This window comes from Coregonus lavaretus, assembly GCF_964263955.1.
Source record: "Coregonus lavaretus genome assembly, chromosome: 8".
In the NCBI taxonomy this organism is placed as follows: Eukaryota; Metazoa; Chordata; class Actinopteri; order Salmoniformes; family Salmonidae; genus Coregonus; species Coregonus lavaretus.
Window position 1 is genome coordinate 58278580 of NC_139995.1, and position 13074 is coordinate 58291653.

The window sequence follows — 13074 nt, forward strand, 5'->3', positions numbered from 1 at the left end:
GAGACTTGCATTGTGCATTTTAGAGAGACTTGCATTGTGCATTTTAGAGAGACACATTGTGCACGTCTCTAAATCAAACAGGTGACTCGTGTACCATAAGAATTTAAATATATATTTGCTACTGCTCGTAAAAAAAAAAAAATAGCCTATCGACCAAATTATCGACCAGTCGACTAATTGGAGTCAGCCCTAGCAGGGAGCGATGCCAATTTCTATGGAAAGACCGTGCTTACCTCCTGGATCATGCCTATGAACTCGGAGAAGGCCCAGTTGAGCTGGTTGAGGACAGAGTTGAGGAAGGAGGCTGCCATGTCTTTATCCAGAGAGAGCAGCTCCGCCATGTGTCTCTGCAGCAGGAGGGATGGGCATGGCTCTGTAACGACCAATCAGAGAGGAGAATACTGTCACACAACCAATTAGAGGAGATAATACTGCAGGTTACACACCAGGACCATGTTCAGTAGGACCAAAGACCCTTTGGTACGGAACACCATGGCAAAACATTTTTGAAACAAAAAAAAAGAAATAAGTGATTGTCTTCTGTTTTAATCAGTTTTATTCACAACCCATTATCGCGTCCCAGCAGCAGATAACATAGCCCTAACCGTAACTAACAGCATGACGCTGTGCAGAGTTGGGGTTGATAAAACAGCATACAGAATAGATTGATCAAAAACCTACATATCCCTACATGATACTAATGACATACTAACCATAACAGATTTTACATAATTACATTTTCTATTCAGATTGGATAAAGAGATGCACTGGAGCAGAATAGATTATGTGTCAGAGACAGTGGGTGAAGCTGGATGTGTCAGAGACCGTGGGTGAAGCAGGAAGTGTCAGAGACTGTGGGTGAAGCAGGAAGTGTCAGAGACTGTGGGTGAAGCGTGACGTCAGAGACTGTGGGTGAAGCTGGATGTGTCAGAGACTGTGGGTGAAGCAGGAAGTGTCAGAGACTGTGGGTGAAGCAGGAAGTGTCAGAGACTGTGGGTGAAGCTGGATGTGTCAGAGACCGTGGGTGAAGCAGGAAGTGTCAGAGACTGTGGGTGAAGCAGGAAGTGTCAGAGACTGTGGGTGAAGCTGGATGTGTCAGAGACCGTGGGTGAAGCAGGAAGTGTCAGAGACCGTGGGTGAAGCGGGATGTGTCAGAGACCGTGGGTGAAGCAGGAAGTGTCAGAGACCGTGGGTGAAGCGTGATGTCAGGTCTTGAGAGTCCTCCACAGTGCAGGGACGGGGGGTGAGAGAACCTCTCACCCCCCCCCCCTCCCCCCTGCACTGTGGAGGACATCTCATCCCCCCTCGTCCCTGCACTGTAGAGGACATCTCATCCCCCCTCGTCCCTGCACTGTGGAGGACATCTCATCCCCCCTCGTCCCTGCACTGTAGAGGACATCTCATCCCCCCTCGTCCCTGCACTGTGGAGGACATCTCATCCCCCCCGTCCCTGCACTGTAGAGGACATCTCATCCCCCCTCGTCCCTGCACTGTAGAGGACATCTCATCCCCCCTCGTCCCTGCACTGTGGATGACCTCTCATACCCCCCCGTCCTTCACACTGAGAAGACAGAGAGAGCGAGCGAGACAGAGAGAGAGAGAAAAATCCACATCTCACATGACAACAGCATTGTAACGGCGCTCTTTGGAGGACAAGAGATTCTCAATAAACCTTGTCAAGCGTACCAACCAATCATTTAGCAGGACAGTGTTGTCGCTCCTTAAGGAGAGATAACCTTTAGATTTAATTAACAGTGTGGGGCTGCACGCTGAGCCTACCAGCCTATAGGGATTAGACAAGGGATTTACTGGGCAGCAGGGGATAGCTATAGGACAGACAGAGGACAGCAGCTTGAAGGGGATGTACTGGATGGATGAAGAGATCCTCATCTTTGACTCCTACCCAGCTGACGGAGGGAGTATAATGTTCTATTATTCTGTCTGATGTATCCATTAATTTCCTTTCTCCTCTCCTCTCCTCCACTGTCTAGGGAGATTGGATAAGGGATTGATGGATGGACAGTATGTTATATTATCCAGTCCAATCTCTCCTTTCCTTTCCTCTCACATTACACACGTTGACTTCACACCTCCTCCAGTCCACCCATCACTGTTACCCACACAGACACATGACAACCAACTGGCGCCGACCAAGACGGAATCGCGACTAGCTCTTAGGAAACTTGTTGTTTGTTTATGTATTATTTTTTACATTATTAGCTCAGAAATGGTTTTGTATCATTACGTACAGCCGGGAAAAACTACTGGATATCAGAGCACCGATAACTCACCAGAACTACCAGCATTACGACCAGGAATACGACTATCCCGAAACAGATCCTTTGTTTGCTCTCCCCAGGGCAATTTAACAAGATTCCAGTGGCTGACCCAAAACATCGCCGGCAGAGGAGAGGCACTCGGAGCGGCCTGCTGGTTCGACTTAGGAGGCACGCACACCACCCACCGCTTCCAAGTATATTACTCGCTACTGTTCAGTCTTTGGATGACAAAGTCGACGAGCTCAGGGCAAGGATTTATTTTCAGAGAGACTTCAGGGCCTGTAACATACTTTGTTTCACAGAAATATATGATATTCTGTCGAAATCGGTCCAGCCAGATGGGTTCTCAGTTCATCACACAGACAGAAATAAATCTCTCTCCGGGTAGCAGAAGGGCAGAGGTGTGTGTTTCATGATAAACGATTCATGGTGTAATTGTAGTAACATACAGGAACTCAAGTCCTTCTGTTCACCCGACCTAGAATACCTCACAATCAAATGCTGACCGTATTATCTCCCACAAGACTTTTCTTCGGTTATAGTCACGGCCGTGTATATCCCCCCTCAAGCCGATACCACGACGGCCCTCAAAGAACTTTACTGGACTTAATGCAAACTGGAAACCACATATCCTGAGGCTGCAAGTTTGAGGACTAGGCTGCAACAGTTCTTTCAACATATCAACTGTTGTACTCGGGCTGCTAAAATCTTCGACCATTGCTATTCGAACTTCCGGGATGGTTATAAGGCCCTCCCCCGTCCTCCTTTTGGCAAATCTGACCACAACTCCATTTTGCTCCTCCCTTCCTATAGGCAGAAACTCAAGACATCAATCAGGAAGTTGAAGCTTGGTCGCAAATGGGTCTTCCAAATGGACAATGACCCCAAGCATACTTCCAAAGTTGTGGCAAAATGGCTTAAGGATAACAAAGTCAAGGTATTGGAGTGGCCATCACAAAGCCCTGACCTCAATCCTATAGAACATTTGTGGGCCGAACTGAAAAAGCGTGTGCGAGCAAGGAGGCCTACAAGCCTGACTCAGTTACACAAGCTCTGTCAGGAGGAATGGGCCAAAATTCACCCAACTTATTGTGGGAAGCTTGTGGAAGGCTACCCGAAACATTTTACCCAAGTTAAACAATTTAACGGCAATGCTACCAAATACTAATTGAGTGTATGTAAACTTCTGACCCACTGGGAATGTGATGAAATAAATAAAAGCTGAAATAAATCTCTACTATTATTATGACATTTCACATTCTTAAAAAAAAAGTGGTGATCCTAACTGACCTAAGACAGGGAATTTTTACTAGGATTAAATGTCAGGAATTGTGAAAAACTGAGTTTAAATGTATTTGGCTAAGGTGTATGTAAACTTCCGACTTCAACTGACAGTCCTTCGAATGACAATAGGCTACTCACGTGCCGCTTGTCATGTTGAATCCTGTACCGTAATATGAAATACTTTGTATCAACTCTCCATCTTAGTGTTTAACTATTCTCTTGCATCCTGAATTACTTGCTACCGGAGAAACTCATCATAACAGATTGGCGTCTAAAAGAACAGGATACGGTTGAGCCGACAGGTAAGCACACTTTCATTTTTGTATTATGTTAAATTCTGCTTATCTGTGGTAAAGCTGAGCTGTGACGAACATTTAAAATGTAATATTTACTTGAGGGGAATAGATGAGTGGTATTCGAGTATGTCAACACATGTAAGAAGAAATAGCAAATTAGACAATGACATGGTGCTATGATTCAAAACAGGGTGTGTTCAGAGTAATGAGTAAAAAACAGAGGAGAAGGAGAGTGGGTTTAACAAGATTGGGCGTAGGGTTTTTTAATGTGTAAGAAATCATAAAGTGTGATCAAGTGTCAGATTCGAGTCCTTTGGTGTGTAAGAATCATCATAAAGAATTGGTTTGAGGCCTATGCACAGCACAGTATCGAATCATACACTGCGTATTCAGCCAACCAAGGTCTGCAGTACTGAACATTTCGGTTACTGGCACAACGCTCTTACCCACTAAGCTACCTGCCGCCATCTGAGACCAGATGATAAAACGGTATTATCAGGACATTCAGTCGTGGATAATGAAGGAAACTGCATTGAAGCATATAAAATACCAGTGTCATCAGCTCAGGCTGCTGAATTAATTGCGTTAACAGGAGCATGTATTTATGATGCGAATAAAACTGTCACCATATACAGTCGTGGTCAAAATAATGGTTTAACTCACCAAAAATTGAAAACATTTGTGTTCAATCTGAGGAAGAAGTGTTGCAATGAATGCATAGTGTAATTCAGTGGGGGGGAAAGTATTTAGTCAGCCACCAATTGTGCAAGTTCTCCCACTTATAGAGATGAGAGAGGCCTGTCATTTTCATCATAGGTACACGTCAACTATGACAGCCACATTGAGAAAAAATAATCCAGAAAATCACATTGTAGGATTTTTTATGAATTTATTTACAGATTATGGTGGAAAATAAGTATTTGGTCACCTACAAACAAGCAAGATTTCTGGCTCTCACAGACCTGTAACTTCTTCTTAAAGAGGCTCCTCTGTCCTCCACTCGTTACCTGTATTAATGGCACCTGTTTGAACTTGTTATCAGTATAAAAGACACCTGTCCACAACCTCAAACAGTCACACTCCAAACTCCACTATGGCCAAGACCAAAGAGCTGTCAAAGGACACCAGAAACAAAATTGTAGACCTGCACCAGGCTGGGAAGACTGAATCTGCAATAGGTAAGCAGCTTGGTTTGAAGAAATCAACTGTCGGAGCAATTATTAGGAAATGGAAGACGTACAAGACCACTGATAATCTCCCTCGATCTGGGGCTCCACGCAAGATCTCACCCTGTGGGGTCAAAATGATCACAAGAACGGTGAGCAAAAATCCCAGAACCACACGGGGGGACCTAGTGAATGACCTGCAGAGAGCTGGGACCAAAGTATCAAAGCCTACCATCAGTAACACACTACGCCGCCAGGGACTCAAATCCTGCAGTGCGAGACGTGTCCCCCTGCTTAAGCCAGTACATGTCCAGGCCCGTCTGAAGTTTGCTAGAGTGCATTTGGATGATCCAGAAGAGGATTTGGAGAATGTCATATGGTCAGATGAAACCAAAATATAACTTTTTGGTAAAAACTCAACTTGTCGTGTTTGGAGGACAAACAATGCTGAGTTGCATCCAAAGAACACCATACCTACTGTGAAGCATGGGGGTGGAAACATCATGCTTTGGGGCTGTTTTTCTGCAAAGGGACCAGGACGACTGATCCGTGTAAAGGAAAGAATGAATGGGGCCATGTATCGTGAGATTTTGAGTGAAAACCTCCTTCCATCAGCAAGGGCATTGAAGATGAAACGTGGCTGGGTCTTTCAGCATGACAATGATCCCAAACACACCGCCCGGGCAACGAAGGAGTGGCTTCGTAAGAAGCATTTCAAGGTCCTGGAGTGGCCTAGCCAGTCTCCAGATCTCAACCCCATAGAAAATCTTTGGAGGGAGTTGAAAGTCCTTGTTGCCCAGCGACAGCCCCAAAACATCACTGCTCTAGAGGAGATCTGCATGGAGGAATGGGCCAAAATACCAGCAACAGTGTGTGAAAACCTTGTGAAGACTTACAGAAAACGTTTGACCTGTGTCATTGCCAACAAAGGGTATATAACAAAGTATTGAGAAACTTTTGTTATTGACCAAATACTTATTTTCCACCATAATTTGAAAATAAATTAATCTCTCTCATCTTTTTAAGTGGGAGAACTTGCACAATTGGTGGCTGAATCAATACTTTTTTCCCCCACTGTATACCACTATTGGAGAATATATTATTGTGGAAGTGGAGTGTGAATTGTTTAGTTTAAGAAATGTTATATTGGTGGAATTCTACTTGCAACACCACTCTAAATTCCAAGCATCTGCCTCTAACCCTAGGAAGCTCTTTGCCACATTTTCCTCCCTCCTGAATCCTCCCCCCCCCCGCCCCCCCCCCTCCTCTCTCTCTGTGGATGACTTCGTCAACCACTTTGAAAAGAAGGTTGACGACATTCGATCCTCGTTTGTTAAGTCTAATGACACTGCTGGTCCTACTCACACTGCCCTACCCTATGCTTTGACTTCTTTCTCCCCTCTCTCTCCAGATAAAATCCTGCGACTTGTGACTGCAGGCCGCCCAACAACCTGCCCGCTTGACCCCATCCCCTCCTCTCTTCTCCAGACCATCTCCGGTGACCTTCTCCCCTACCTCACCTCGCTGATCAACTCATCCTTGACCGCTGGCCATGTCCCTTCCGTCTTCAAGAGAGCGAGAGTTGCTCCCCTTCTCAAGAAACCAACACTCGATCCCACTGATGTCAACAACTACAGACCAGTATCCCTTCTTTCTTTTCTTTCCAAAACTATTGAGCGTGCCGTCTTTAGCCAACTCTCTTGCAATCTCTCTCAGAATGACCTTCTTGATCCAAACCAGTCAGGTTTCAGGACTGGTCATTCAACTGAGACTGCTCTTCTCTGTGTCACGGAGGCTCTCCGCACTGCTAAAGCTAACTCTCTCTCCTCTGCTCTTGTCCTTCTAGACCTGTCTGCTGCCTTTGATACTGTGAACCATCAGATCCTCCTCTCCACCCTCTCCGAGCTGGGCATCTCCGGCGCGGCTCACTCCTGGATTGCGTCCTACCTGACCGGTCGCTCCTACCAAGTGGCGTGGCGAGAAGCTGTCTCCGCACCACGTGCTCTCACCACTGGTGTCCCCCAGGGCTCAGTCCTAGGCCCTCTCCTTTTCTCCCTATACACCAAGTCACTTGGCTCTGTCATATCCTCACATGGCCTCTCCTATCATTGCTACGCTGACGATACACAACTAATCTTCTCCTTTCCCCCTTCTGATAACCAGGTGGCGAATCGCATCTCAGCATGTCTGGCAGACATATCAGTATGGATGACGGATCACCACCTCAAGCTGAACCCTGGCAAGACGGAGCTGCTCTTCCTCCCGGGGAAGGACTGCCCGTTCCATGATCTCGCCATCACGGTTGACAACTCCGCTGTGTCCTCCTCCCAGAGTGCGAAGAGCCTAGGCGTGACCCTGGACAACACCCTGTCGTTCTCCGCCAACATCAAGGCGGTGACCCGCTCCTGCAGGTTCATGCTCTACAACATTCGGAGAGTACGACCCTGCCTTACACAGGAAGCGGCACAGGTCCTAATCCAGGCACTTGTCATCTCCCGTCTGGACTACTGCAACTCGCTGTTGGCTGGCCTCCCTGCCTGTGCCATTAAACCCCTACAACTCATCCAGAATGCCGCAGCCCGTCTGGTGTTCAACCTTCCCAAGTTCTCTCACGTCACCCCCCTCCTCCGCACACTCCACTGGCTTCCAGTTGAAGCTCACATCCGCTACAAGACCATGGTGCTTGCCTATGGAGCAGTGAGGGGAACGGCACCTCTGTACCTTCGGGCTCTGATCAGTCCCTACACCCAAACGAGGGCATTGCGTTCATCCACCTCTGGCCTGCTGGCTCCCCTTCCTCTGCGGAAGCATAGTTCCCGCTCAGCCCAGTCAAAACTGTTCGCTGCTCTGGCACCCCAATGGTGGAACAAGCTCCCTCACGACGCCAGGACAGCGGAGTCACTCACCACCTTCCGGAGGCATTTGAAACCCCACCTCTTTAAGGAATACCTGGGATAGGATAATGTAATCCTTCTACCCCCCCCCCCCCCAAAATTGTAAAGTGGTTATCCCACTGGCTATAGGGTGAACGCACCAATTGGTGAGTCGCTCTGGATAAGAGCGTCTGCTAAATGACGTAAATGTGCCCTTGAGCAAGGCACTTAACCCTAATTGCTCCTGTAAGTCGCTCTGGATAAGAGCGTCTGCTAAATGACTAAAATGTAAATGTAAATGTAAAAAGAAAGAAAATGGGGGATTGATATTGTCTTTTATACAGGATTTGTTAATGTTTGATATTGTGAGCTGCATAGGATTTTGAGGATGAGGACATTCCATGTATTTATTTGTCACTGGTGTGTGCCATAAGGTATGCGTGCAAAGATAGCTGGGGGGCCACTGGTGCTAATCTTAGAAGGAGTATGTGATGGAATATCCTGACTAGGGTGCAACACGATACCGTATAGGGTGATACTATTGTGGTGAGGAGTGACACTGAATAATGGTTGGCAACTGTTGGATGGAATTAGCTCGCAAATCAGTATATAAAAATAGGTTTTCTATGTAAGTCATTCAAAGGACAATAGGCTACTCACGTGCCGCTTGTCATGTTGAATCCGGTACCGTAATATTAAATACATTGTATCAACTCTCCATCTAAATGTTTAACTATTCTCTTGCATCCTGAATTACTTGATACCGGAGAAACTCATCATAACAACCCCGCTATCATCCAGAAGGCGAGGTCAGTACAGGCGCATCAAAGCTGGGACCGAGAGACTGAAAAACAGCTTCTATCTCAAGACCATCAGACTGTTACATAGCCATCACTAACATTAGATGCTGCCGCTGCCTATTGAAATCACTGGCCACTTTAAGAAATGGAACACTAGTCACTTTAATAATGTTTACATATCTTGCACTACTCATCTCATATGTATATACTTTATTCTATAATATTCTACTGTATCTTAGTCCATGCCGCTCGGTCATTGCTCGTCCATATATGTATATATTCTTAATTCCATTCCTTACTTATATGTTGTGAAATTGTTAGATATTACTTGTTAGATATTACTGCACTGTCGGAGCCAGAAGCACAAGCATTTCGCTACACCCGCAATAACATCTGCTAAACACGTGTATGTGACCAATAACATTTGATTTGATGTTTCCCCCCACAGCCATACAGCCATAGATACGTTTCCCCCACAGCCATACAGCCATAGATACATGTTGTTTCCCTCCACAGCCACATATACAGTGCCTTGCAAAAGTATTCATCCCCCTTGGCGTTTTTCCTATTTTGTTGCATTACAACCTGTAATTTAAATGGATTATTATTTGGATTTCATGTAATGGACATACACAAAATAGTCCAAATTGGTGAAGTGAAATGAAAAAAATTACTTGTTTAAAAAAATTCTAAAAAATGAATAACGGAAAAGTGGTGCGTGCATATGTATTTATCCCCTTTGCTATGAAGCCCCTAAATAAGATCTGGTGCAACCAATTACCTTCATAAGTCACATAATTAGTTAAATAAAGTCCACCTGTGTGCAATCTAAGTGTCACATGATCTCAGTATATATACACACCTGTTCTGAAAGACCCCAGAGTCTGCAACACCACTAAGCAAGGGGCACCACCAAGCAAGCGGCACCATGAAGACCAAGGAGCTCTCCAAACAGGTCAGGGACAAAGTTGTAAAAATATAAAAAAAATATCAGAAACTTTGAACATCCCACAGAGATAACCCTGAAGGAGCTGCAAAGCTCCACAGCGGAGTTTGGAGTATCTGTCCATAGGACCACTTTAAGCCGTACATTGCACAGAGCTGGGCTTTACAGAAGAGTAGCCAGAAAAAAGCCATTGCTTCAAGAAAAAAATAAGCAAACACGTTTGGTGTTCGCCAAAAGGCATGTGGGAGACTCCCCAAACATATGGAAGAAGGTACTCTGGTCAGATGAGACTAAAATTGAGCTTTTTGGCCATCAAGGAAAACGCTATGTCTGGCGCAAACCCAACACCTCTCATCACCCCGAGAACACAATCCCCATTTTCCATCGGCAGGGACTGGGAAACTAGTCAGAATTGAAGGAATGATGGATGGCGCTAAATAAAGAGAAATTCTTGAGGGAAAACTGTTTCAGTCTTCCAGAGATTTAAGACTGGGACGGAGGTTCACCTTCTAGCAGGACAATGACCCTAAGCATACTGCTAAAGCAACACTCGAGTGGTTTAAGGGGAAACATTTAAATGTCTTAAATGTCAAAGCCCAGACCTCAATCCAATGGAGAATCTGTGGTATGACTTAAAGATTGCTGTACACTAGTGGAACCCATCCAACTTGAAGGAGCTGAAGCAGTTTTGCCTTGAAGAATTGGCAAAAATCCCAGTGGCTAGATGTGCCAAGCTTATAGAGACATACCCCAAGAGACTTGCAGCTGTAATCGGTGTCTCTACAAAGTATTGACTTTGGGGGGGGTGAATAGTTATGCACGCTCAAGTTCTGTTTTTTTTCTTGTTTGTTTCACAATAAAAAAATATTTTGCATCTTCAAAGTGGTAGGAATGTTGTGTAAATCAAATGATACAAACCCCCCAAAAATCTATTTTAATTCCAGGTTGTAAGGCAACAAAATAGTTTCCCTCCACAGCCATAGATACATGATGTTTCCCTCCACAGCCACAGGCTTTCATCAGAATGGTAGACTATATGTACCAATGGGGACAGGGAGGATGAGGTCATATATAAAAGTGGCAGTAATGGCCGTCAACATGATTGTGAGCTAGAGAAAAAAAACGCTCTGTCATTATTCAATGTTGTGAGGGCTCTCTATTCTATACATAAAGGTATTATACCACAGCATGTAATGTAAAGCGACGTTTAAACCAGCCCTTTCAAATAGTAGGAAATCATTACTGTGATGTTAATCTGTCACTTCTGACTGGAGTCTGTCTGACTGAACAACTGATAGCTAGGACCTTCAGCTCTGCCCCAACACTACTAGTATAATGAGATAGACTGCGCACCAACACACACTGTCCTTCACCCAAAAACTAAAATGTTTCGCACGTCAGCAATCAAGTTAAGATATATAACTTTCTAAATACAGAAATACAGCCGGTATGATGCCAAAAGGAGCATCATATGATGATAAATGCATCACACCGACTGTATTTCTGTACTTGAAAACTTGATAGCCGACATGCAAAACATTTCAGGACTATATCAACAATAGACTAATGAAACAAAAGATAAGCCCATGTGAACCAATCAACCCAGCCTTGTCATTAAGTAGAGTCCCAAATGACACCCTATTCCCTACATATAGGGAATACTGTACCATTTGGGATGCAGTTTAAGTCTCTCTCGCTCTGTCATTTATGGCTTGGAAAGAGTCAGTAATTTCCAAATAAATAGGTTAAGCAATATGCAAATCGAGTGGCCGGGGAGCTAGTCGCTTCAAAACAAGATGCAGACAGTATTTTCTCTTCGTTCTCTCCCTCTCAGGATATTCTGGTGTTTTTGTTTTGTACTTTAAATTAATTTCCTATATTTTGTATTTTTCCCTGTTCTACTCATTAGGCAGAGAAAAGACAACATGAAGTGTTGAACTCTACTAGTCATTATGTTAGGCTAACTAAGGGACATTATTCCGGTGGTGAGGTGTTTCTGTTCAACATTGTCTGTATTGTGGCTGTTTCCCCTCTCATACTTAGACTCTTAAGAAAACATGAGTCTTCATTGTGGAAACCAACAGGCTACCAGAGACTCATTAGGCTAACTAATCCAGGCTCTGTCGTAGCCGGCCGCGACCGGGAGACCCATGGGGCGGCGCACAATTGGCCCAGCGTCGTCCAGGGTAGGGGAGGGAATGGCCGGCAGGGGATGTAGCTCAGTTGGTAGAGCATGGCGTTTGCAACGCCAGGGTTGTGGGTTCGATTCCCACGGGGGGGGGGGCCAGTATGAAAAGTAAAAAAAAAAAAAAAAAAAGGTATGCACTCACTAACTGTAAGTCGCTCTGGATAAGAGCGTCTGCTAAATGGAAAAAAAGGCATAGACAATAACAGACAGGTCTGGGACTGAAGGAACACGCTGAAGGAAAAAGTGCACAGGAAAACCTGACATTTAGGGACATGGGACCAACTACAATCTCTAGATACTCTAAATAAATACAAGGGTAGGATTGGATGGAATACAATTATAACTGCTAAAGGGTTGGGGCTATCACTAATAAGCATAAAAAATAAATCAATAACTTAAAGTGATGGTAAAACAAAAAAAGGAACAAACTTACTTTGGAAACTAGCAATGGATAAATCTCCTGTTAGCCATGCAAATGAGTCAGATGAAACAGAAACAATATTAGCATGAAGAACAGAAGATGGACAGATTGGACAGAAAGAAAGAGAAAAACTAGCTGAAAAGGATGTAAAAAAAAAACGACACGGCACAATCCTTCAACTTGTCACATGAAAGTTGAAGGGCATCAATGAGTTTGTAAATTGAACATTTGAAAGAGCTAGGCATAGGCTACAGCGGCAGACAATTCTTAGGAGTTTTTCCTTCATTCCAATCCTTCAACGTCAGAATGTCACATCAAAATATAGGGAAGCTAGTGTCTAGATTTGAATTTAAGTGCCTATGACACTTGAAATGTTTTCACTTGGCAAAAGCTACACTACCGGTAAAAGCTTTAGAACACCTACTCATTCAAGGGTTTTTCTTTTTTTTTTTTTACTGTTTTCTACATTGTAGAATAATAGTGAAGACATCTAAACTATAAAATAACACTTATCGAATCATGTAGTAACCAAAAAAAAAAAGTGTCAAACAAATCAAAATATATTTTATATTTCTGGTTCTTCAAATAGCCACCCTTTGCCTTGATGACAGCTTTGCACACTCTTGGCATTCTGTCAACCACCTTCATGAGGTAGTCACCTGGAATGCATTTCAATTAACAGGTGTGCCTTCTTAAAAGTGAATTTGTGGAATTTCTTTCCTTCTTAATACGTTTCAGCCAATCAGTTGTGTTGTGACAAGGTAGGGGGGAAGATAGCCATATTTGGTAAAAGACCAAGTTCATATTATGTCAAGAACAGC

General features: G+C 44.3%; 1 protein-coding gene across 1 annotated transcript in view; it reads right to left on the reverse strand.

Annotated features, from left to right (window-relative positions):
- Window positions 1–13074, reverse strand: part of rnf123 (ring finger protein 123) — a 266404-nt gene that overhangs the window by 167730 nt on the left and 85600 nt on the right. Inside the window, exon 31 of the mRNA XM_084167697.1 lies at window positions 234–373. Coding sequence (XP_084023823.1) covers window positions 234–373 — 140 coding nt within the window. The remainder of the gene's footprint in view (window positions 1–233; window positions 374–13074) is intronic.